The sequence below is a fragment of the Mixophyes fleayi genome, chromosome 2 (assembly GCF_038048845.1).
Source record: "Mixophyes fleayi isolate aMixFle1 chromosome 2, aMixFle1.hap1, whole genome shotgun sequence".
NCBI classification, from domain to species: Eukaryota; Metazoa; Chordata; class Amphibia; order Anura; family Limnodynastidae; genus Mixophyes; species Mixophyes fleayi.
This window is the reverse complement of record NC_134403.1, coordinates 335,980,381-336,007,620: the sequence shown is the minus strand read 5'-3', so window position 1 is coordinate 336,007,620 and position 27,240 is coordinate 335,980,381. Positions and strand designations below refer to the sequence as shown.

Sequence of the window (27,240 nt, the reverse complement as noted above, 5' to 3'; positions counted from 1 at the left end):
TCTATAAACATACTGTATTTTGGTTAATAAAACATGTTCTATTTCGGTTGATCTCTGCTCTCTAGTAAGTGCGATTACTAACATACAGGTTTCTTGTATGTTTTCAGATCTGAGTGAATCTGTTATTCCCAGGTGGTGTTTTGATGTTGGCGCAACCTACCTGCACGGCTACGACAAAGAAGGAAATAAACTCTGTAAGTGTAAAGGCCTCTATGTAATATGTGCCTCTACTAATATCCCACAGTAATTGTAAACTTGCATGTTTGGGCATTGTAATGCAGTAACATAATTTGTATTTGTAAAATTCATGGGGGTAAGAGTTTTGCATAATTACATGAATATTTAATACACTTATACATGTAGATTAGAAGCTGATTCTCTGTCTCATGGCTAACGCATTTCAACATTTGTGTAGCTCAAAATAAGACTCCCCTCAAAGAGGCATGCTTAACTTATAGCTGTCACACCATTATTGTACAGCACTTGCAAGATACATGGATCTCTGTATGACAAGTTTTGCATAGTGCATCAATTTTACACAGACACATCTTTACATCGCACAAATGACAACAACATTGCAGTTCTTTGCAAACATGCTAAATTACTGTCTTTATGGGGCATATTCAATTGACGGTGGGATCGCCGAAAACCGTTAATACGGTAATTTACTCGCTGGTTTTCAGCTCGCAGCTCAGGGAGCTGCGAGCTGAAATCCAGCGAGGTAATACCGTAATAACGGTAATATGTTTTGAGCGCGGGATTTTCGGCAATCCCGTCGTCAATTGAATATGCCCCTATTAGTCTAACTCAGTGGATTCCAAACTTTTTCGGTTCAAGGCACCCTTAGCGTCTCAAAAAAATTTTCAAGGCACCCCTAAGCCAAAATAATTACCAAGTAGTCCCCCGACTTGCTTACCACTGGCCCTGGCTGAGGCACCCCTGTGAGATCTCCAAAGCACCCCAGGGAGCCTAGGCGCACAGTTTGGGAACCACTGGTCTAACTTAATGATACTTGTCCATGTCTGCTTAGTTATTAATAGTTCTATTTCTTTTCGTGTTAATGCCATGAGTGGTAAATGAGGAATGAAGAATGTGAGATGAGTGAAGTGTGATGCTATGTGTTCCATTCAGGTCCAAGGTCTGACGACTGGCTGACACACAGGACAGTGCAATCAGTGGTGTTGTTTTTAATGCTGTTTAAACAGCATGCAGTTTTATAGAGGCATTGCATGCTAATCTTCCACTTGGTACAGAACAAAGGCTGTGTGATATTTCATAACAGCCTTATTTTATCTTGGAATACACAATAGTCTTGTGACTAGGCCTTAGGTCAGGCCCTTGCTCTCCAGGCTGACTAAGTTCTTTGTTGTCCAGCAGTCGGTCACGGGAAAGCTGAGCTTGTATTTTTCAGTTGAAATGTACGTGTTGCAGTTCTGTAAACCTCTCATTACAAACCATAAAATCTATTTAGGGCTAGATTTACTAAGCTGCGGGTTTGAAAAAGTGGGGATGTTGCCTATAGCAACCAATCAGATTCTAGTTGTCATTTTGTAGAAGGTACTAAATAAATGAAAGCTAGAATCTGATTGGTTGCTATAGGCAACATCCCCACTTTTTCAAACCCACAGCTTAGTAAATCTAGCCCTTAGTGTCTTTTCTGAAACTTCTTTCTTTGGCTTGGTATGAAGGAAATCATTATTATGAGGTAAAAATTATTTTGCAGTGTCAACTTTTCAGCTCTATAAGGCCCCATCTCACTGGCTAATCAAACCATGCCAAAGACATTTACTGGCAGGGGATATGATATGGACTACTTGGCCTTTAACTTCTGCTTTTAATTTTCTGAATGAAACCACAGCACATGCTGTATTTCACTTCCACTAATGTTTTGTATTTGACTTCCACTAACGTTTTAGGTCAGCAGTGGCATAAGTTGATTGCAACCTTAAGCCGCCCAACGAATGATGGAGCCCAATGAATGATGGAGCCCATTGTGACATTATTTTTGAGTGGGATCTGGTGTGTTCACAAATGTCGGCTGCTTTGGGCTGTGCCAGAGCTGCTTTTTGGCCCCAGTACAGCCATGATTGTTAAATTTAGTGTATTTCAGAACAGCAGGTGTCCCGGAAAAAGGAACCCAGATGTTCTATTTGGAAACAGGGTTCTTTTATGTTGAAAGTTTCCCCAGGTGTTCTCTATAGTGAGAGCAATTTTCACTAGAAATGATATTTGGTATTTAGTGCTTAGCTCTCCTGTTTGTAAATGACCCTTTGTGTATTTTTCATTTCATGCTTTTTCTTTCGTATTTGTATTACTCTTCTGATTTCAATCCTATTAATGTGCACTAATTGACCTTCTATTTATTTCGTTTTCTGTAGTCTGGTTCAGAGTAAAGTTCCATGTCCGCGATGCCAAAACAAGTGACGACAAGAAGAAATGTGTAGCGTTTTGGTTTGAGCGTTATGCCAGAAGGGAGCCAGGAAAACTCCTGACAGTGGTGTTTGATATGGCCGAGTGCGGACTTAGTAATGTAGTAAGATCTATCATTAGTACATATATTAAACCTGTATTTTTTTGGCAAAAAAACATATCCATCTTTCTTATATTTCAGAATTACCTTTTAGAAAAAACTACAAGCATAAAAGACAATGTGTTGTGATGTTATTTGATACAAACATCTTTGTACAATAAAGTAATGCTTTCCTTGTACATAACTCACCGTATAACAGATTCCCCAAGAGGAGGGTGCCTGGGGTGTTTATATACACTGTTGTTTCTCGGGTAATCTGTATTGGTTGCTATGGCATCAGAGGTCCATACACCCAGCAGGATGCCCACGGGCACCGTTAGCAGAACAGTGTGATAGTCAGGGTAATAATGGTGGTCTGCCAAGGGACTTTATTTACACAATTGAAAGCAAATATTTTTGCTAGTTATAAAACAAAAGTGTTTTTATGTTCGCACTTTTATTTTCTTTCTATGTTTGTTCACCCATTATTTACATACTATTATGTTACTATATACTATATTGAGCCCCAGCAACGCATTGTAATTCTGCAACTGCTACACTTAGCTGTGCAATGTTCACTATGTTACAGAGGGTCTGGACACATGTACGTGTGATTAGCCTGTGGATGCCTAAACCCAAAGCAGGAGAGGATCACAACCAGGCAGAGAGCATAAGACACTTCACTGTGTTGTAGATGTCCCGACCCTGCCGTTTTCACTCCCCTGTTATAAAATAGTAATAGTCGTATAGACCATTATTGTACCTGCTTTTCCCCCATGTGATGCCAAGCCTCTCAGAATTATGATTTAGACTGCAGTTTAGACAATGGCATTGCAGAGAGAAGTAACACAAAAATGCTAAAAAAAATCAATAGGCTTGTCTGACCCCCATTCTAAAAGCATACATGAGTAACTGCCCTGTCTCACTGAGCTGGGTGATAAACTCCTGTAGCGAGAGGGACATATTAACATGTGAGCCATGATTTCTGGTAGTTAGGCTCACATGTTGTTCAGGGCTCAATTAATCGCAGAACCAAACTAATCACCTTCCATGAGCACTTTTAAAAGAGCAACAGAAATGTATTTTGCTAATCAGTCTTTTCCAGCCACCTATTTTTTCCTAATAAATCAAATTAAAACCCGGTCTCTCACCATGGCTCAGAAAACATGAACTTTAAATGAGTCCTTGACTTCAGTCTGTCCTTTCCCAACACAGGGTGCGGTGAAACAGGAACGTAGAGCAATAGAGTCTGATGGATGACTTTGTAAACACTTCTTCTTTTTTTTTCTTCTGTAAAGTGAGAAATTTTAAGTCCTTCCACATTGAACATAATTTAAACCACACAATTGATTTTATTTTTCTGCCTTTTTCAATGTGTTAATAGTTTGTCTTTTTAACCCTTTGTTTAGATTTTAAAACCATTTTGAGAACCGTTTCATTTCATGTCATATGCTTTCCTGGAAGTTTTTTAAGAAGCCAGACTGTTATCTCAGTAGACCAGTATCAAAGCACACTGTATGAACAAATCTTGGTTGTCTTCAAAGTATCTCTAATATAGTTAGAGAGGTGCTTTGTGCCAGTCTTGACACAAATCAAGATTTCGGAAGACGTTCAAACCTTTAACAAAGCGTATAGTTTTTAAAGATCAAAAATCTGACGGAAATGAAATGCTTTCAAGTAGGCTTTTTTCTCTCTGTATGAATTCATTCCCACTGAATGAATTAATGACCTTTCTCTATTCTATGTTTCATCTCGCCTAATAATTACTCAACATAATTGGACAAATGGGAAGTAGTTTTGCACTGTACAATTTTTACAGTTCTTCCTTTTTTCCCTTTATATCAACATTAAATAATTTATTGAGTTGCTGAATCCATTAACTTTTGTATACTATTTTCTGGCAAAACTGTAACAATGCCTATTTTATATGCAGTAGCACATTCGCTCCTCCCATGCCAGCAATATCTTCCGCATAGTAACAAGCAAACCCATATTAGATGTAAAAGATATAGAACATAGTTTTCATTGCAAGTGGTTTCATTAGAAATGGTTGTTCTTCAGATAATGTGAATTTGCATCTGTAATCCTCCTGGGTTTTCAGTTCGTGAAGATTGTGAATTTTTTTTTTTTTTTTTTTTGCTTCTGTGTTTTGAAGTGGAATTAATTATATTTAGAAAAAGGACAGTGCCTCAAGGACATTCTTCTTGTAGAGTTGGTTATACTTTGTGTGTATGGTGATGCATTATTATCAGACCGCTCTCCTAGTTCAGCTTTGGTTTTATATTATGTAATATGACATGAGGCAGCAACTGAGGCGACGTTGTGCAGGAAATATATAAAAGAATATGGGGCACACTTGTGGAAACTAAGACACCTGTCGCTGTACAAATAAAGGTTTGTAGCCCATAGCAAGCAATCCAATGCTATTTGTAGTACAGTAACAAAAATCAAAACCGATATCTGATTGGTTGTTATGAATTATAGCACCATTTCTTCTCAGTTACCACTATATGTTTGTGGAATAAGAATCTATGTTGAAAGGTTGCTAAAGACAAACATTCTACTGTTTTTCATAATTTGACCACAGGGGGCACTGTTCTGTTGGAGTCAACAGTTTCAGTGATGCATTTCTTTTCAAATGGTTTTATTTCATTAAGCAGTGCTTTTCATGTATTTTTAGCATACCAGTGTTCCCCTCTGGATTGTTAATTTTTTCAATTTCCTTCAACAACAAAGTAGACAATCTTAACAATTTTTGCCATTGATTGATTTAGGGAAAATGTCAGTATGTTAATGAAACACTTACTGGACATTGACATTGTTAGTAGCTTATTAGTGGGCATTTTTGTGGCCATTATACTGGTTAATATTTTTATTTAATATAATCATCATCATCATCACCATTTATTTATATAGCGCCACTGATTCCGCAGCGCTGTACAGAGAACTCATTCACATCTGTCCCTGCCCCATTGGAGCTTACAGTCTAAATTCCCTAATATAGACACTCACACACACAGACAGACAGAGAGGGAGACAGGTAGACACTAGGGTCAATTTTAATTGCAGCCAATTAACCTACTAGTATGTTTTTGGAGTGTGGGAGGAAACCGGAGCACCCGGAGGAAACCCACGCATTTGTAATTTCAGGTAAATGGATTATAGATTTTCTTGAGCAAAAACCAGAGAGGGCCAAACACACATTAGAAAAACGTCTGAATCACTGAGGCAAGAGAGTGTTACAGAGCGGTTATTACAAGAGAGTATGCATCAGAACAACTGTTACAAACATAAACAGGGATGGACAACCTGCTAGATAATAATAGTATAATAACTTTGAGATAGTAAAACATATTTTCAGAAACTTAAATACTTTGCTCAAAATTGAGACATAGCACTGAGCCCCATAAAACTCTTTATTATTGTTATTGTTGAATCTGATTTGCAGTGACACTATACAAACTATAAGATAACACCTGGGAAATACAGGCACGGGATTCTTTTCTAGAAAGGGCAGTGTTCAGGGATTTGACCCATTCTTGTCACATTCTAACATACTGTGGGTACAGCCCCAATGTATGTAGATTTTTATTTATTTATTTATTATTATTTTTTTGGGGAGAGTTGATTTAACATTTAGGGGCATATTCAATTATCTACGATTCCGCGCTGCTGCACAAGTACTGATACTACAACATTGAGGATTTCTGTGCGCACCCCAAAGGGTATGCGAAGGGAAATCCACTATGTTGCTGTACCGTATAGTCTCTTTACACGCGCAGCTGCGCACCAAAAATCTAATTGAATATACCCCTTAGAATCCAATTCTGGAGCGTAGTGTTTCTGGGACCAACCATTTTGGACAGTGCCCTGACTATACCAAGGAGTGTGTTCCCAAATTAACCCTAAATCTGCAAAAGGACACCTAACAGGCAGGGGCCTAGCTCAAGGGCCTGGGCATCCCATGATTCAACTTGGGTAACAAATAAGGTCTCCAAAGGTCTCCAGATTCTAGGGCAATGCCATAAAAGATGAATATACTTCCACGGGGCAGTTAGACATTTTGTGCATGCAAACAAAGTTGTAACTACCATTGGTAGAGGGTTCCCTTCACTGTCAAATTCCCTTGGTGTATATGTGAGGTTTTTTTTTATCATTGGGCGGTACATAGTTTCCCTTTAAAAAAACAATGATCCGCCCAAGCTACTGGCTGAATAGTAGGACCTATGCCACATGAAAAATTGTGACTCCTATTGTAATTTGTGCAGGACATTCACAGGATTCCAAGACGTCTTAATCTAAAATAATAGGACTGTCCCTGATTGCGCCTTTCTCCACTATCTGCTCTCTATATGGAGAAGATGACACTTATAGGGCATCATATATTACTTCCATCTTTCGGGTCACAAGCCTTTAGAGCTCAATTTTGTGACATAGAAACAGATTTTCTTTTACTCTTTGAACATCTTAGACTTGGGTAAGCCAAATGCTATTGGCTGTTGTCACCACAGTGTATTCCTGCTCCAGGAATTTTAGTCCATGTGGAACACATTGGGGACCTTTCTTACTTATCTTGGGATTATGCTTTAAAGGATGCATTACTTGGCATTAGTATTACTACGGACATTATTGTGCATTAGTAATACTGGTGGCTGATTAATAGACATTTCTGCTATTGCTGTTATATTATGCGCTACTGTTAGCATATTACTGGACATTGCTACTCCTGATGACTTGTTGTGTATTACCAATACTAGTGGTGTTATCACCAAGTAATACTGTATCTGGGGGAATACAACTTCTGGTGGAGGAAGTGGATAGGTTCAGATACTATGACAAGGGGGGGTGACGGCCCAATTACTAGGAGTCCACTTGCAGTAAATAATGCTGGCCTGGAAGTTGAACCTGATATCGGGCCTCTAACCTGGATTTCTTAGGAACACAATAGCATCAGCAACACAAAGTTATCAGGTGGTTGACAAATGTCCTAGCGAAGATCCACAATAACAATATTAAAGTTCAGTAGAGATCCCCAAACAGTTGCAGGTGAAATTTTACAAAAATATGAAATGGATTCTTGTAGCTCTTTATTTTTTCAAATCGTAAAAAATACATAAACAACCCTTTGGAGAAGTGAGGGGCTGCATATGAGGCCCTAATATCTAGCAGGTTGTCCATCCCTGTTTATGTTTGTAACAGTTGTTCTGATGCATACTCTCTTGTAATAACCGCTCTGTAACACTCTCTTGCCTCAGTGATTCAGACGTTTTTCTAATGTGTGTTTGGCCCTCTCTGGTTTTTGCTCAAGAAAATCTATAATCCATTTACCTGAAATTACAAATCGAGAAGATCAAGTCTGGTTTATGTCAAATTGTAATTGTTCTTTGTCTCCAAAAGAAACTTTTTTTTTTTTTTTTTTTAGTTTTTTTTGTACAGTTTTGTCAACTCCACAAGCAGCCTACTAACAAATATATCATGTACTTTTATTTTAGGATATGGATTTTGTTCGCTTTGTAATCAACTGTTTTAAGATCTACTATCCCAAATACCTGTGTAAGTAGCATCTATGTACTTTAAGCAATGTTCACATCGCATAATAACATTCCATGGAAGGGTCCACAGCTATGACACATTCTATCTACTGACACATTGAAGTCATTGTTATCCAAACTGTTCTTCTAAACCCCAAAATGGATATTTTTATTACAAATCATAAAACTCAGGTTATTTTAAATGATTCCTATATAGACACCAAAAAGACTGTGTCACTGGGCAGCAGTTACAATGGTACACAGAGATGTAATTTTGCTCCATAATTGCCCTGTCTTCAAAGTGATATTTTTCTGTTTTAGCCCACGTGCCCATAAGCCAAATTCTACTTTTCCTTTAACACACAATTAACAGTTCTTTAAACGGAACAGTTTGTTTAGTGGATGGGGGTTTACGATGGACATAAAACTATTTCAGTGGTTGTGAGTGGCTCATAAACAATCCTGTGTACCCATCCCCTTTCAGAATGTTGTGCAAAGCAATAATTGCCATTAAACAGTGCAAAGTAAACCCCCTTTATAAGTGGAATATTATCACAGGTAGGCAGCTACCAGTCTTATTTTAGACCTTGGACTGTTAAATGTAATGCCAGCATATTCCAATGTGTTCTACAACACTATCCTTACAACCAAATAAGAGCTCAACGTTCTTATTGCAAGTTTCTGTTCTTGGTGTGTATTCCTAACCTTTACGGTTATATTTTTAAGGAAAAAAAATTGTTACTGTTAGTATTGCATTACTATTATTTATTGATTATTTACTTCCTGATCTTTTGCAGCAAAGATTGTCGTATTTGAAATGCCATGGATAATGAATGGTAAGTCCACTTTCAGTAAATAAGTCTTGACTTAAATTGGTTTATTGCTACCGTATGTGTTAAGTAGTATTCCTGTGTAGTGAGTAAAACGAGTATAACCAAGACTTCAATGGCTCCAAACATAGCAAGTACAGTGACTTAGGAGAAGAAGAAATGGTATTGATACAGAAGGAAAGAGGGCCCTGCTTGTAAGAGCTTGTATAATAAAGGGAGGAGAAACAGACAGCAGACATGAGGAGTCAGTGGAGGGGATCAAGTGCAAGAGGAGGTGTGGAGAACAAGGATGGAGAAGGTTAGGAGGATGGCTGATAGGCCTTGAGGAACAGATGGGTTTTGAGAGCCCGTTTGAAGGTGCTAAGATTAGGGGACAGACAGATGGAGGCAGGGAGGGGGAGGGAGGGAGGTTGTTCCAGTCTATGGGGCAGCATGGGTGAAGTCTTGAATTCTGGTATGGGATGAGGTAATCATCATCAGTGTGGAGGAGAGGAGACAGTCATTGGCCAAATGCAGGGAATGGGTGGGAGTGTGAATGGAGATATATACGGGGCAGTGGAATGGGAGAAGGTGTTGTAGGTGACGGTGAGGAGTTTAATGAGATTTCTGTAAGGGAAAGGGAGCCAGTGTAAGGCAAGGTAGCGAGGGGAGGAAGAGTGGTGTGAAAGAAAGAGAAGTCTTGCAGCTGCATTGTGAATAAAGCAAAGGGGAGCGAGATGGGAGTGAGGAGGGCCGGTGAGGAGTAGGTTACAGTAATCGAAATGGGAAATAATGAGAGCGTGGATATTGGTTTTGGCAGAATCCTGAGAGAGTAAGGGCCGGTTGTGGGCAATATTTCTTAGTTTGAAGCAATAGGATTGGGCAAGAGATTGAATGTGAGGTGTTGTGAATGTATGTGATTTTTCTCCTGTGTTTATCATAATCTTCAGGATCCAGGTGCACTCTGTTGACGGACTGTAGAATAATATCCCTTTTATAGACTTTTTCTGAGCATCTTAATGTATTAAGTCTTAGGGGCATATTCAATTGTTGGCGTTACAGACAAAATTAATGCGCCCTGCACACTAGTGCACGTAAATACCGGTATTGCGGTACTTTTCTCGCTGGATTTCAGCTCAGGGAGCTGCGAGCTGATATCCGGCTTACTATTACCGTAATACCGGTAATAGTTTTGCCGCGACGGAAACCGCGGACAATTGAATATGCGCCTTAATGTGCTTGTTGTCTGTGATGTCCTATAGTTTTGTAGTGGGCGGGGTAAAACAAACTAGACAGTGGGATCATTGGAATGTTCACTGCAGCAGAACAGGAGTTCTAATCCTGTGGGAGGCATCAACCTATCAACTCCTGTATTTATGTGACTGAGGACAGGGCTGCATGTGAACAGAAGATGTATCATGGAAGCTGCAGGGATCCCCAACAGCACAGCATTTCGAAATGCGGCTCCTATCAAACTGGAGCAGGAAAACTGTGGTTTCGGATGCATAATTATATGACACAAAGTTCATAAACCCAACATTCTTTTTATGCATGAAAATCAGCTGAAAAATAATAGTTGTGAATGTTCTTTAACAGTCAGCCATGACTCAACACTTATATTTACTTAACAAAGTGCTGTAGTCAAGGATCTTGATCTGGGTGGTATTTTAGTGACCTGTAAAAAGTGCCCATCTAATTAATTGTAGAAACCTAATAGATGTGCATTTGATGTGGTAACCCTACCTACAGTGTATCTACTAATGGCACCTAGTGCACCAGTCTGTAGGTGGCACAATAGATCCCAAGGCACATAACTTTTGAAAAGTACTGCACTAAAGATTTGCCTTTATTTCATACTCGCATACTTTTTAAATCTGTACTCCGGGAGATCCAGGAGGGGGCGTGATGACGTTGTTTTGTCACTAGCCCCACCCCTACTTTACATAAATTCAAGGTATTGAATAGTGGGGGGCGGGGCTTCATGACGCGATTAAGCCCCCCTGCCCTATTCAGTTCCGTGAATTTCATCATTATACAGGGTCCAGGAGGTTTGCCTACGAAATTCGAGAGCCTCCCGGAAATTACGGGAGAAATGTATGCTTTAATTTCATTGATAGTGGCATTGAGTTTGGAAGCCATGGTCTCTTTATGAACAGAAAATGTGGTCACATTAAAACTCTTTGTATGATTACAGTGCTTGCCTATTCAGATGGGTCCATTCATTACATACCAGGCCATGTAATGGTAATTATTTACATGAATAGACATGTTTGCACTCCGTAAAAGAGTATGTTACTCAAATCCTTTGTATGATATTCAAAATAATATCTGCTAATTAAAATAGAATCTGTGTTAAGTGGTCAAGTAATTTGTTAATCTACAGACCTAAAATAGCTACTTGTTTAGTCTAATCTTGCATAGTGTTGCTGTAAATCACTGATGTGCTCCAGCTTGCCTGATTGGCATGTGCACATAAGATTGCAGTGTCTTGCATTGATATAAGATTCATATTTTAATAGGACCAAACTGATTGATGTTAATATACCTGTTTGCCCTGCAGGAGTACATAGTTGTAAATCGTTAAGTCATATTATTAAGCTTATATGCATGTGATGGATTTTCTATAGAACAAATAGAACTATATTACCCAGCCAGTTCCATATAGAGGGAAGCCCAGAGGAAGAGAAGTCTGTTTATGATATCATGAAGTCAAATAAACTTATTAAGTGCTTGTATTTTGCAATTAGAAGATTTCTGGGTGGCTTTAATGAATGAAGCCTACCAGTAAAATGTGAGGCAAGTTCTATGAGCCATAAATCTGTCTCCTATCCACACAATAAACCATGAATGTTAGACAGCAAACTTGCACTTAACAGCCACTTGGCAATTGTCTTTTATTGTTATAATGCAAGTTAGATGGTGAATGCAAATCTTTCATTGATTTCATTACTATATAACACGTCATAGAGGTTATATAGTAATTACCTGTCTTGAAGCACCTATTAACTTGGGTGAGACAGCCATAACAAGTCTGTCTGCACCCTCACCTGTGTCAAATACATCATGTCATGGGGTTTGAACTGAGTAGCACAAATAGTTTTGTACTGGTCTGGTCAAACCTGCTGACCTTGGCAAGGTGACACATAAACTGGATTCTACACTCATCTCAACAAAGATGGCAAGAGCTTCAGTAGCGGTAAACACTGTATATACTCTACTGTATATTGAATCTATTTTGCATATTCTTAATAATTTTTTTTTAAAAAAGCTCCAAAAAATAGTTAACATTTTGAAAGCAAATCAATCACAAAATTAAATAAATTGAAAGTATATAAATTTTGTTTTACAACAGAGACTTAATGTACCAATGTGTCCGTAGCCTCTCATCACTACTCCACTTCCGACACACTGAACCAAAACTAATTTTGAAATGCTCAATGTTTTCTGAGCGCAATCGCTGCCAATGTGACAGGAGGAGTGTCAGAATTAACCGCCTCTGTGACTCCCTAATGTAAAATCTTATCATATATTCAAACACTCATACAATATATCGCCATTATTTTGTCAGGAAACTCCCCTAACTACCTTTTTATCTGTCACGAACCGCACTTTGCGCACTCGTGACTTGAAGTCTTCACTGCAAGGGGGGGACACAGGATTCCAGGCTAGACCTTGTGCTCACCTTTCCCTTAGGCCACAGACTTAACTGGTCCGTTTCCCAACACAGACTCCCCACTTCCACAATTCTTGCACACTTAGGTTCTGCCACAATCTATGTATAAGGCCCATAGAATGCCTATGACTACATTACTCAATTGCGCACACTCTGGGGGGAATTCAATTCCCCCCAAATTTGCGCTGCATTAAAACTATAAATGTTATTGCGGTAGTTTTGACCCAGCTTTCTGCTCGCAGCTCAGGTAGCTGGGAGCAAAAAGCTGGCATTGAAAATACCGTAATAACGGTAATGAAGCGCATTATTACCGTAATAACGGTAATGAAGCGCATGCGCATTACTTTTACCTGTAATGCGGCCAATTGAATTCCCTCCTAAGTGCTCTGTTAGCGAAAATAGTTAACACTTTCCACACTGGTGTTTAAAGGTTTAACACAGCCAAGCACTCAACCTCGTCTAAACACAATAAGGACAGCACTTATTACATTTTCAATTTAATATACAAGAAGTACAATGCATACAGGTTATACAAACAAATAATAAAAGATGGCATAGCACACACAGCAAAACCTTACATATGAGTTGTATAATTTGTGCCAAGGGAATGGAAAGCTTATCGATATTGATTGATTTCCCAGAAGTCTGACAATTTGTCCCTTCACAACACAGGCTTTTTAGCCAATTCAAAGGGAAAGCATTCAGCTGTGCTGTGTTGATGCTAATGTGGGGGAAGAAATGTCCCTGGGTGTCAACTATGGTTTGCTCAAAACTATTCCTAAAGTTTTGACCTTTCTTAACTTTTCAATAAACCAGTCATAACCTCCCGCACATTTTAAATACCAAATATTTTGGAATTACAACATCAGATCTCATTTACAGCTGTTCCCTGTGTAGTTGGTATTTATACTTTACAACCCTTGTGTAGTTTTTGCCCTGGGGTACAGAGTAGCACACTGATTTACCAAGATATAAAATATGAAGGCATGTTCTTTGAAGTTCATATTTCTATATACCTGCATAGATAGGCTTCATGTTTTGCATTTTTCTACAAAGTTCTCACTTAGCCTAAAGCTTCCCTAATTTACACTTAGTAGTTGTTTTGTTTTTACACTGGCTTATTAGACCGTCTCCTCTAAATAGGAAACACAGGATTAAAGACGATGCATGGCGATGGTCTGCATATCTTAGCATCCTGACAGAATTTCTGCTGAACCCAATTACCTCTCACTGGGCTAATTGACCAAATGTTTTAAAGGGAAAAAAAACTTTTATCTGAGGGAAAATCATGTTCATTTCTATTTATCAATTTGTCATTTTATTTGGGCCCTGATATTTAATATTCTATCCTGACAAGGAGCATTCCCCCTTCTACTTGCGATCGTTTTATCGCTGTGAATGCTAGTGCTTTTCTAGCTGGAAAATACACTAGCGCCACATTAGCCCTGATTGACTGATACTTAGGGAGGTGTATCTAACAATCTTGCCACTAGTTTACTGTTTGTTCATTTGTAGCGATGCTAAAACACTAGTATTTATAAATGTTCTTTATCAGATTTACTACAGATATTCATAGGATATAGCTGCTCATTTGTTGGTTGTCTTTGTATAAGCAGTGTGATATTTTATAGCTAAATTAACTTCTCTCCACACATGACATCAGCTGACCATTTTGCTGCTGATTGTGAGGAGGTTTAGTGTTTAGCCAGTAGCTTAAGAAATCAGTAGGTGCTGGCTCAGCATACAATTAAGGATGTAAAAATGTTATTTCTTGAAGTCGAAATAATGCATGAAAACGATATATAAATGTGAAAATTATAATACTGTTCCCTCATTTTTCTTATTAGCTGCCTTTAAAATTGTGAAGGGCTGGCTTGGTCCAGAAGCCATAAATATGCTGAAATTTGTGAACCGAAGCGAAATTCCAGACTACATTAGTTTTGAGTACTTACCACCACACATGGGAGGAACCGTAAGTTGTGTGCAGGTTATTTATGGATTTCATTGTAAGATAATTTCAAAATTGTTAATTCCTTCAGGCAATGAATAAGTAGAACGTTATCTCACTAAGTAGAATTCCTATAATAACTATGTTATCTCTTTCCCACACTAAATAAACGTAAATTACTTGACTACCCCAAATTCTATATAAACAAAATCTATGAAACTATCTTATTTTTCTACTACAAATATATTGTGCTGACCATTCCGAGAAGACATTTTGAAGAAGTAAATCTGTACAAGTGTTATATAGAAGCCCTTTGGTATACAAATATGCACTGCAGTCCTCTTTTAAACCTTATTTAATTAAAAGGAGCTTAGAGAAATGATTTGTGACATGCAAACTAATCAGATCAGCCAGACTAACACAAGTCCGTGTTTGAATGATTGCTGTTGGTTACAATACTTGTTTTACTTGCATTATTTTATCACTACCCTAAAATCTTGCATCAATCTGATCTGTTCTACTGAGAAATAATTATCTGTAGTATTGCTAATAATTGTTGCTAAGGATTAAATGGTGTTGGCACAGTATGTCCTTTCTAAGTTGTATGCAACTAGGTCCCATTATATATAGATATAGCTATCTATAGATGTATATCATAACTTTTTGGACAAATTCTTCATTTTATTGGAAAAAGATACAGTCCTGATTATCTATAATGCTGATTAACTTCTATTGGTTTTCCTTCACCTGTTGGATCATCTGGCGTAATTGTCCCATTACTCATTGTCAGTTTACTAGAACTTTGATACAATGGTCTAGAATTAGAGAATGCTCTGGGGTATTTGTGAGTTCTGTTTTGTGTTAAGGAGATTTCTACTTTTGTATATCTGGGTCTGCGTCTCTGCACCCAACCTGAGTGTGGGGACTAGAACTGCAAGTTGCTTTTATTCCTCCTTGCTGGAGAAAACTAACTCTAAAGTATCATGTCACTGATGTCACCAAATTTCAGTGAATTATTAACTCTAGAAGTTGATGGTGTCAATGAAATGGCCACACACACAGCACACTCAATACTTTTACCTTTGCAGTCTAGCCTGGTCCATTGTGCAATATGATGTAGCACATGCCCTTGTGTTTCTAACTCCCATTGTCCCATAGATTATAAGCTTTCAAGCAGGGTTCTCTTACCTCTCTGTCTGTATGTATTACCCAGTATTGTCTTATCAATGTTTGTTCCAAATTGTAAAGCGCTACGGAATTTGCTGGCGCTATATAAATCAACGTTGATGATGATGAAATGGTACAATGAAAAGCATCTTGTTTGTATTATCTGGTCCTCCATCCAGTGAGAATGGAAAACTGCTCCCAGATTCAGTGCACACATCTAGTGGTTCCCGGTGAGGTGACCCAACTTCACACATGTCAAGGGATGGCCACTACTTAAGAAGGAGATGTCCTCTGGTGGATATCTCAAATTTAATAGGTTGCCTGTAGTGGTTTTGTCACCCAATGCACAGGTGCCAAACTGCCCCTTGACCTCTCATGGGAGAGCTCCATACTGACATGGTATAGTCAGTGTCCTATTAGTCTGTGGGTCCCAGCAGTCAGAAATCAATATAAAGCTGGGTACACACTACAGAAATTTCAACCAACTTTTTATGCTGAGTGATTTTACATGCGATCAATGGTCCGATCGCTCGGTCCATGGACTGCATACAAACTAGCCTTGTTTAGGACGATAAAGGGAAGAGCGGACTTCCCTTTAGCGACTTTTTACAGCCATGTTGTCGTGAGCAATGACTGTAATTTCATACTCACTGTTGTGGATCGGTCGGAAGTTTATACACACTACACAACGGAAACGAGATTGGAACGAAAATATTTAACGGTACGACCAACCAAATGAGGTGACAATCTTCCATTTGGGCAGACTTTCGACCATCGTGTCACTACACACACTGACCCGACTTTTGAACAAGCGGTCGTATGTCGGCTGATTCAGCCGATTATTGGACAAAAACCGTGTAGTGTGTACCCAGCTTTAGACGGCATTGAAAAGCTAGATATCTGGTTTGGAGATGAATGTGTGAAAGCTAAAATTGCATCCCAAGCCTCTTAATGAGTTTTTGACACCTTGTGTTTGGTCACAATGACACCATTACATACCTTATTAAAAATACAGCTGGTCTGAAGGATCATTTATCCCTATGACCACCACCTCAAGTTAAAGCTACACTTTCACATTTCAACATTCATTAACAGTAAAAGAAACTCAAGATCAACATTTTGTACAAAGGAATTATATCACCTTTCTTGACATTAAGCAAAAGGTTGTCTGTGGAACCTATGTTCTTTGTTTTACTCCCATAATCCTCAAACTCCTCCTGATTGTACTATTGAACTATGTTTCTTTCTGTGGGCTAATAGTCCTAAAAGGAATTGACTATTCATTAGTGCAGTCTGTCAATATCTATTTCTTATGGTATTTTGTCTGCATTGTATTTTATGTCTGTTTGAAATTAGATAAACAAAGTATGTTCGATCTTAGAAGTACTTGAGCAAGGACAAACAATATATATATTTATTTTTTCCATTTTAGGACCCTTTCAAATATAGTTACCCACCATTACCTGATGATGATTTCCAAACCCCAATGTGTGAAAATGGGCCAATAACAAGTGAGGATGAACTGGAAAGTAAAGAGGAGAGTGAAGCAGACGCAAGAGACTCTGTGGATTCATTTGTAACGGAGGAGAGCGCGCTGAAGCCTAAAAAGGTAATTTTATAAGGTGCACTTGTGGTTTTCAAGGCTTCTAATATAGATCAGACAAGACCACAACAAGATCAAGCGCTTACAATACCAGCCACGGATATATTTGGACTTACCATATCTCTGCTTTGTCTGTTTGCTCCAATAATTTCAGCTCCTCATCAGGGTCTTACGGTTACTGCCAGTCAGCGAAAGTGTGTAAAGCCCTTTATTACAGTTTATTAGTCGTTCATCGAAAAATGCTTTCTGGAAGGTACAAGATATATTCCATTAAAAGTATATGAGTAGACCCTGTGTGCACCTCATAGGTAAAATGTAATCATTTTGTAGGGAGAAGTAACAGCTGTGTGCTCACTCATAAAGCAGACGGTACCCCTATAATGTGCCCTCTCCACCCCTTTATGTAATTTAATCAATCTCATCCTGGAGGACTAACCTAGTCTTTGTATGATGGTCAGTGATCCTTTTGCATCCTGTAGATGCCGCCGTATGCGTCTTTGCAAAGTTAAGTGTATGTGCAAAATGAGCGTAACGGCGCAAACATTTGCATTGCGGGTTTCCACTCTTACGGCTTTTAAATGATCCTTTAATGTCTTTATAAGTAAGGGATTTGGTTTCAAAACATAGAACATGTCTGTAGACACCAGGACCTGGGGCAAGTAGTGTACCAGTATGTGGAAACACTCCTATTTACAGAGGCATTTTCTTTATGATTTTGATCTTGTATCTGGGATCCTGTAATTCAGTTCTTTTATTGCTGCTGCTCAGTGTTAATGTCTTACACAGACATGATTTCTTGTACGGTCCTGTGATGCACATTGGTTACCAGTTTAATGAGGTGTGTAATACTAGGGGCATTGTGGGGAAAGCCTGGGGTCATTTTTAAATCTAATACAGTATAACTTACACATGTTGCTCCTAAATTACAATAAAATACTTTCTCTGACAAACTAATTCCCAAGCATTCCGGAATATAGATCCCAAAGCTGTAAACATTTATGTTCTATTTTCAGCACATATTGGCCATCTAGTAAGAGGTATGTGTGCTATAGTAGTAAGTCTGATGGGATTAATAAAACTACTATGTGAATACAGTCTCCACATTTTAAAGCCAACACTGATGCGCGTGGGGAGCGAACCCTAGCCTGTCTGGTCCAGTTCCACAGAAGAGCTATTGTAGCACAAACTGCTGAATAAGTTAATGCTAGATATGAGAGAAAGGTGTCAGTACACACAGTGCATCACCGCTTGCAATGTATATGGGGCTGTGTAGTTGCAGACCAGTCAGAGCACCTATGCCGACCCCTGTCCATTACCAGATGCGCCTACAATGACCAAGTAAGCGCCAGAACTGGACAATGGAGCAATGGAAGAAGGTGGCCTGGTCTGATGAATCACATTTTCTTTTACATCATGTGGACGGCTGGGTGCGTGTGTCAGAATGGCACCAGGATGTACTATGGGAGGAAGGCAAGCCGACAGGCAGTGTGATGCTCTGGGCAGTGTTCTGCTAGGAATCCTTGGCTCCTGGCATTCATATAGATGTTACTTTGATAGGTTTCACCTACTTAAACATTGTTGCAGACCAAGTACACCCCCTTCATGGCAATGGAATGGTTTGAGGAACATGACAAAGGGGTTCAAGGTGTTGACTTGGTCTCCAAATTCCCCAGATCTCAATCCGATCAAGCATCTGTGGGATGTGCTGGAACAACAAGTCTGAGCCATGGAGGCCCCACCTAGCATCTTACAAGACTTAAAGGGGCATATTCAGTTGTCCGAGTTACTCACAAAAGTAACACGGCTTGCGCACTATTAACGTTATTATGGTAATAGTGCGCGTAATTACTGTATTACGGTACTTTTAATCACCGCTCGGGGAGCTGCGAGCTGAAATCCGGCTTAGAATTACCGTAATACCAGTAATACTCTTAACGCCACGTTACTTTTGCAAGTAACGCGGACAATTCAATATGCCCCAAAGGATCTGCTGCTAACATCCTGGTGCCACATATCACAGGACACATTCAAAGGTCTTGTGGAGTCCATGCCACGACGGATCAAAGCTATTTTGGAAGCACGAGGGGAACCTGCACAATAATAGGCTGGTGGTTTTCATGTTGTGGCTGATCAGTGTCTATAATATAATATATTTTACATTGGTAGTCTGTATATTAATATTGGCTGGGGTACTTTTCTTATCCCACTCCGTTATTGAATGTAAACATGCTTGAACAAAGTTCACATTTTGATTTGTTTGACGTTGTGCACTTTACTATAGAAGTCTGGTTTATTAGGTTTGTACTTGCATACTTTACTGTATGCTGTACTGTTATAACCTGTTAATGAGAGTCTGTGTGGACCTCCTGCAGAAAATATCTATTTTTGCACTTTTCAATGTGGCATTACTTGCATTTCTCCTCACATGCTTTTTTACATAGCCCTTTCCCTGTTGTTTTTTGCATATTTTAGCACTGTGCCTACGGTAATGTTATTCTTTTGTTTACTGTCTTAGACATTGAGAAATAGTCACAGGCATTGTCCACAGCATTTACAAAAACTGGTGCAAATGAAATAAAACCGCTTCATCTCCTGAATCTGAGTCCACAGTATAGGAATGGACAGACTTTAGCTTGCATTCTTTATCACATGTATTGCAGCGGAATGTTGTGCTATAACTCAGAGCAACCAGTCATGCCTTTGATTTCTATAGTCTGGAATAGTCATATAAGTGAAAACTGATTGGTTCCCATGGGTTACAGCAAATCGTTGCCATTTGTCCCATGCTTTTAAATAAGCCTTATGTTGCACTGATGCAGCCAACTCTGTACATCTTGTCCTCATTTGAAGATGACTGATTTATTTAGAGGTACAAGATTGAGGATTCGATCATGGTTGAAACTGATGTTTAAATGTCAATCCACAATCAAGTACAACACCAGGGTTCCAATATATTTTAAAATGATTGATTGCAATCTCCTTCTCTCAAAAATCTTTAGAAATGATATATTGTTCTATAGTGCATATGTATTGCCAGTGTCGTACATGCTGTGTATAAAGTTAAAATGTATGCATGTTATTCATTGTTCAGATAACCACTGTAATTTCTGAAGATTATTATTTGCAGCAGATAAAATCACTACATTTAAGGGGATGTTCAATTTCTTATAAGTGGCAGTTTCATTTACGATTACATAAGAGACCGTTTTCAATGATGTACATGCAAATAGGTTATGTTAAGGGTTTTGTTCATCAACAGCTATTGTACAGTTATAACAAACAAAAAGAACATCTTGTTTTTATATGCAGCCAGTATGTTAAGATTAAATGTGAAAGATTAAATCCGTACAATGGGTAAAAAGAACACATTGTATTTTCTGCCTATTTCATTTCCTATCCACTTGATGTAAAGGCCATTCAAATTTTCATTTTTAATTATTTCATTAACCTTTCTGCACCGCGTTTGTGGATTACATAGATGTACTAATTCACAGTTTTTACTCTTATTAAAGTCTGATTATTTTCAATTATGCCTTTGGCCTCCACGGCAAAACTTATCATATGTGAAACGAGTAGCACTCACACAATTTCCAGTAGCTATCTAGCTGAATAAATAGGGTTTCCTTTCATGTACTAACACAGTAATACGGATCAACATTTATTGGACTAATTGCTATTAATATGTATGCGTGCCTGCGTAGAAGTTAACAAAATGTTTAAAAAATTTCGGCTAACTGCGGATAATCTTTTCCACTCTTGCAAAGAGAAGAGTAATCCACTTTATAAGGCGAAGCTTCTGCTAAGAGTTCAAGAAAGCCGTGAATGGAGCATCAATTTGGGAAGACTGCTGGTGAAGCACAGAGTTGAAAAGAAGGATACCTTTTGCTGTTTCCTCCTCGGTGCAAGCTTCCACACCTAACACTGGCACTGCAAGCCCTTAACATTTCTTCCCTATATCTACCTCTTTGACTTTACTTGTTAACCAGCAATGGAACGTTGGAAGTTTATCGTTCTGTGGATCAATCTGTAAGTGTACAGAAAAGAGTTTATTTGTTTTTGATAATTATATAAAGGTTCATGTTTTTTTTAAAAAAACAACTCATAAATAAATATTTTATTATAATCACAGGTTATCGGACTTGCTAGCGGTCTGTCTGCTGATCTGAAAGAAGAGGAAGTGCTCCGTGAGAAGTGTCACATGGGCAGCATGTGAGGATGAATTGTGATCGTAATGACTCAAGCTGAAAATATACTCACAGGCAGGCAATGAGGAAGCTTTCAGGATTAGTTGGTCTAGCCTTAGTAGAGATATAGCCTAACTTGCTGCTGAAAGCAGAACTGGCACAGTGAACTTTCTTTTACACATGGTACAAGGACACTATTTGTGTGTGGTTTGTGCACGGGTGTTTCTAAAAAAAAACAAACCCAATATAGCACTATTTTTTTTTCCTTTTTCTTTCCATTCTTTAAATCTTCAATGTGCATGGATCCAGAGAGTTGAGAACTATATGCAAAGTATTGGATTTGTATAGTTTACAGATGGGCTGTTAATGATTTTATAAGCGGTACACACTGGTGGCACCCAGAGAAACCTATATAAGCTCTGAGATAACATACAAACTCCACGTGTATATATAGAGACTTGGGCTGGAATCAAACCCAATACTAAACTGTGTTCCTCCATGCTGTCCCACTACACTGTTAATCATATAGCCACCTTATCTGTTTTGAATTGTGTTTGTTACAGTGTAGTGCTTGCAAGTTGGTTGTGTTTAATTAGTACAAAGTAAGTCATTTGTTGCAGTAAAAATATCTGGGTTAGCTTAACAAACCTGTCTATTTTTGGCCGTTTTGTTCCAAGGCTGTATTTCAGCCCAATTATCTATCAAGACATTTAATTGCATTTAAAACCCTAAGTTTAGAGTTTGGTTTTTGATGTGGCTTTTGGAAATAATATGTCATGCTTACTCATGTCTTAAATTACATTTTTCTCCTTGAGTGGTTTACTTAGAGCCCCAGTAACAATTGCAGCATCCTTTTTGCTATTGTGACATTGAAGGTTCCAAATACACTGAAGGCTTCTTTTTAGTTTCATTTCTGATCATTACGAGTTTGTCAGAGATTACATAATACAGAAATTAAATCATTGCACAACTGCTGTCCCTCATAATTATTGACAGCATGGGGGTGCTGGAAAACAAAACACTGCTACTGTTCATTGCCCATAATGTCGCACAAAGAAGCATATTGCTTTTGTATTTAAACCAGTGATGGGTAACCAGAAATACTTGGCCCTTCAACCTTCAAAAGGGCCGCACATTATCCTTAGCTTCAACCTGTGCACTCCCACCTCTCCCATCCAAAAATCTTGCATATTACTCTCACTGCAAACTTCCACCACCTAAAACACAGACATCCCACTTGATCCATAATGGCCCCACATGACCTTCATAAGCCCTTAGATCCCGCTTGTACTCCAAACCACCCCACATGTTCCCCTCGTGCCCATCAGACCTCCCTCACTTGCCACTCACAACTCCCCCACTTTTATTTGCTTTGGAGCCCCCAGAGGAAGGAGTGAGAGCTCACTGCACTCTCCCCCACATCCTCTGGTATGATGCGTGACCTGCGATGTACAGAGGAGGTCACATGACGTGGAAGTCAGCTGCTCCTGTTCAGTCTTATGCTCCTAGCTGTATAACAAACCAGAGCAGCTTGCTGGGGGCAGCCGGTGACGGCTCGGGTCACGGCCCACCTGTTACCCATCACCGATTTAAAACCTCAAAAAAATTTAAATATATTATGCTCACCTGATTGTTGCAAAGATCAATGCTAATTATTTTCCAATGTTCTGTTATCTATTTTGTATTGATTTCTTTTTGCTTTTTATTTTTACAGAATAAAGAATTTTCAGCTTCAAAATAAAAGATGGAATAGTCTAATCATAAGTGAGATTTTATGAGTGTTATAGTAGATTTGTAATTGCAGAATTGCATCACAGATAATTCTATGAATGTTTAAAAATGTCTTCCTGATGTATATAACATTTTGTTCTAGACCTTATCTTGCTTAATTCCTTTTGCATTATTTTTACTACTTCGCTTGTGTTTTGTTTTTTAAAAAGTGATTTATGCAGCACCAAACGGTGAAGAATAAGTTAAAGCCTAACAGATGACTTGTGGGTCATACAGTATGTAGAGAATGGAGAAGAATACACAATTCTCTAAATCCTGCATTGATTCTTCTATCTTTACCTACAGGCTATTCTATGTTCTTAGTCTTTACAGCTCAGCTGTTTTCATGTTGCATTTATTGTCCTGTCCTTCTACCAATCTTTACCATATTGGCATTGAAACTCCTAACTGACAGCCATGTGAATGTACTATGAAAACAAGCGGGAGCACTGAATACAAAATAGCATTTGAAGTGGGAGAGTCAGCGCTGGATCTTCTGAATTGTAATTTTGTTTTTATTATTTTCTAATTGAAAAAATGCCATTTTAGAGTGGAAAAGAGTTTGTTCATGTTTTTAATGGATAATTCCACTCGGCACTAAAAAAAACCAAACCTTGGTGGCCAGAATTTGATGAGATGTGTAAGATGACAAAATGTCGCCTACCTGCACATCCCCCATCTTCATCCCCTCCCCTCCTCTCCCCTCTGATTCCCATTATACCGTTAACAGTTGGAACAGGAGATCCGCTCTCCTGTTCCGGGTGGGGATTTTCTCCAGCTTCCTAGAGACATAGGGCTAGATTTACTAAGCTGTGGGTTTGAAAAAGTGGGGATGTTGCCTATAGCAACCAATCGGATTCTAGCTGTCATCTTGTAGAAAGTACTAAATAAATGAAAGCTAGAATCTGATTGGTTGCTATAGGCAACATCCCCACTTTTTCAAACCCGCAGCTTAGTAAATCTAGCCCATAGTCTATCCATGTCAGTCTGCCACATGAATAATCAAGGGTCAGTGACATTTTCTGATTTTATACATCTCACCTAATTGCACCGAAAGTAAATGTGTTGGTTTTGGACAGCATTATCCTTTAAGTGTGGCATCACACATAGATATTCTTACAGCCTTGGCTAGATTTTGTACCTCTTCTTGCAACAACTATTTGCTGGCAGCTAATATTTTTAGAAAGTTTTTGTTGTTGATTTTGTTTCTTCTGTTTACACATCAAATAAAACCTGTGCAAAATAAGTGTTGTCTATTGTTGATCTGTGAATTGCTGAGAATGTGTTGTGCATGCAGTTTTTAGAATAAACTATGTTTTTTAAATAACACCCGGGTCGATGGCTAATGCCAAAATGAATGTACTCCCAAGGCACTTACAAATCTGATTTTTCCCTGTGCGTATTGCAACATGGGCCGTTCAGATTAGCTTAGCTGAGGTTCGTAATGATATAGCCCAGTGAACTTTAACACAATTTTATTATTGCCACATAAGATATCTTATGAAGAAATGTGTAACTTAGTGCGGTATTCCTACCGTACAGTTATATCTTCTATAGCAGTGTACAAAATTGTAAACAGATAACCTTTTTAGAACTTTTTTTCAAATCTGAATTTTTATTACATTTTTCAATGCGGTTTCAAAATGTTAACAGTGGCATTATAAGTATAAGCATTAATTTATTATACATTGATCACTATACAAATCTATATGTAATACACGCATGTAGTACAGGTGTTGGACATTAACAAACATTCATTCTTTCTCTTTGCTGTGCAAATATGCTGTGTTGCTAGAACTCCCATCAAGTCTGTGATGTTATGCATCTGCTTATACTCATCAAGTTCTCAGAACATTAGATTAATGTAACAAGTCATTCCCAAATAAATGTTATTGGCTTAAATCGTTTCTCCATCAGCATATGAAATGAAACCAGAATTAAAATGTCCACGTATTTCCAGAATTAAAAATAAAATCAGTAATTATGGCTGCTGATATACTCTATGGTATGTTCATTGGGTGACATAAGTGTGTAATAAAAAAAATCAAGGAAAGACTCTACATGACCCCTGACAGATTGCATAAGATGTGGCCGTCACAGACTAGGGCCTGTTGGCGCGAATGTGGGGAAGTAGGGGACATATTCCATGTTTTCTGGAGTTGTCCCGTGGTCCGTGTTCTCTGGGCAGAGGTATATGTAATTATATCTAAGGTCATACGAACTCCGATCCCTAAAACTCTGGAAGTAGCACTTTTACACTTTTTCCCAACAGAAGTTCTACCAGGGGATCGGTATGTCATAGGTCACATTTTTATAGCTACCAGTGCGGTGATAGCCCAAGCGTGGAAATCAACTACGCTACCTTCAATAGCTAAAATAATCTCTAAGGTTCAGTTGAGCTGTGACATGGAAACTTTGGGAGTACTGTACGCTTCTTTTGCCTCCTCGCCCCACATTAAATGGTTTGACCTGAACCGATATGTCTCCAAAGCATCAGTTCAGTCAGTCTCCTTGAGTTTCCCCCTCAACCTGTCACAGTAATATCTGGAAAGGGGCCTCTCAAGCTGCATACTGAACAATTTGTAATCTGTTAAAATGTTGGGATTTGTACATGTTGTTGCTATTGATGTGTATTGATATGTACTGCCTCCCTTCCCCCCCCCCCTTTTACCTTACCCTTCCCATACATTCCCCTTGTTTTTTGAGTGTGTAATTTTCTTTTTCTTTTTTGTGTGTGTATACCCTGTAATTAAAAGCTTTAATAAAAACCATTATTGAGAAAAAAAAAAAAAATTAAGGAAGACGATAACAAATTAAATCTTTTAACAGCTTTTTATAGAGAATAATATACACCTCTATGGTGAGAAATTTTTATAGTGTAATTCATCACACTAAGCTGATGTATTATTTCATTTTTAATCCAGAATAAATGGTTGGCAATTGGGACAATAGATCATTTGAGTTTCTCTATTTTCAGTTCTAAAGGGTTAAGTTTACCATTCCAAATAGAACGGGGCACTAGACAGGGATGCCCATTGTCCCCGGCCCTGTTTGCGTTCGCAATAGAGCCGCTGGCTTGTTTGATTCGTCGTGATAAAGATATTAAAGGGAGGGGTGGAGGGCTAAGGTTAAGCTCAGCTCGCTGTGCAGGTCCAGATCCTCTGGTGGTCTTGCGGTCCCCAACTTGAAATTGTATTATATTGCCCCTCAGTTGGCTCATCTTAAAGCGTGGGTTTCTGATCCTGACTGTCATGATTTACACTGGGTGTTAGTACACCAATTCAATGTCAACCATACACCTTTGCAGTCACTGTTGTCGGGACGCCTTGGCTCATGGGCTCCCCCGCTCCTGATTCAGGCATCTAAGATCAGGGCAGTTAGTAATAAAATAATGAGACATATCAATATTGACCCATGTACTTCTATTTGGGGTGCAAAGATATTAAAGGAGTTAGACACAGTGGAGGGTTCCAGGCGGGGGTCCCAGTTGGGTGTAGTGGCTGTAGGTCATTTGTATGACACGAATGTGCTCAAATCCTTTGAACAGTTCTCTAGGGAATTCTCCATGCCCAGAACATACCTCCAATTGCGACATGCTATAAACACCACAGTTCAAGGGGAGGCCGTCGGTGATTGCTATAGCCCCACTGAGAAAACAACTACAGGACCTGGGCCACAAAGGTCTGATTTCACATATGTACTCGTGCCTCTTGTATGAATCCACAGTGGATGATCTGAATGACCGGAGAAATCAATGGGAAATAGATATTGGTCCTTTAACGGATAAAGACTGGGGGATGGCCCTGGATAGCACTAGTGGGTATACAATGTCATTAAAGTTTCAACCAGTACAGGTGTTTGTTGTACACAATGCTTACTTGACTCCCATTAGAATGACAAAATTTCGCCCGAAGAGCACTCTTAATTGTCCGAAATGTAATTAAGAGAATGGTAATTTTTGGCACCTTCTTTGGGAGTGTCCTCGTATACAAACCTTTTGGCACAGAGTCACGCGCTGCATTGAAAACACTGGAATTGAAGTGTCT

The 27,240-nt window shown here is 38.8% G+C and overlaps 1 protein-coding gene across 1 annotated transcript in view; it reads left to right on the top strand.

Moving 5' to 3' along the window:
* The window catches only part of MOSPD2 (motile sperm domain containing 2), a 50,102-nt gene that overhangs the window by 5,570 nt on the left and 17,292 nt on the right, over positions 1–27,240 (top strand). Inside the window, exons 3-8 of the mRNA XM_075196994.1 lie at positions 108–194; positions 2,379–2,533; positions 8,002–8,062; positions 8,838–8,876; positions 14,370–14,494; positions 17,070–17,246. Of these exons, the coding sequence (XP_075053095.1) occupies positions 108–194; positions 2,379–2,533; positions 8,002–8,062; positions 8,838–8,876; positions 14,370–14,494; positions 17,070–17,246 (644 nt within the window). The remainder of the gene's footprint in view (positions 1–107; positions 195–2,378; positions 2,534–8,001; positions 8,063–8,837; positions 8,877–14,369; positions 14,495–17,069; positions 17,247–27,240) is intronic.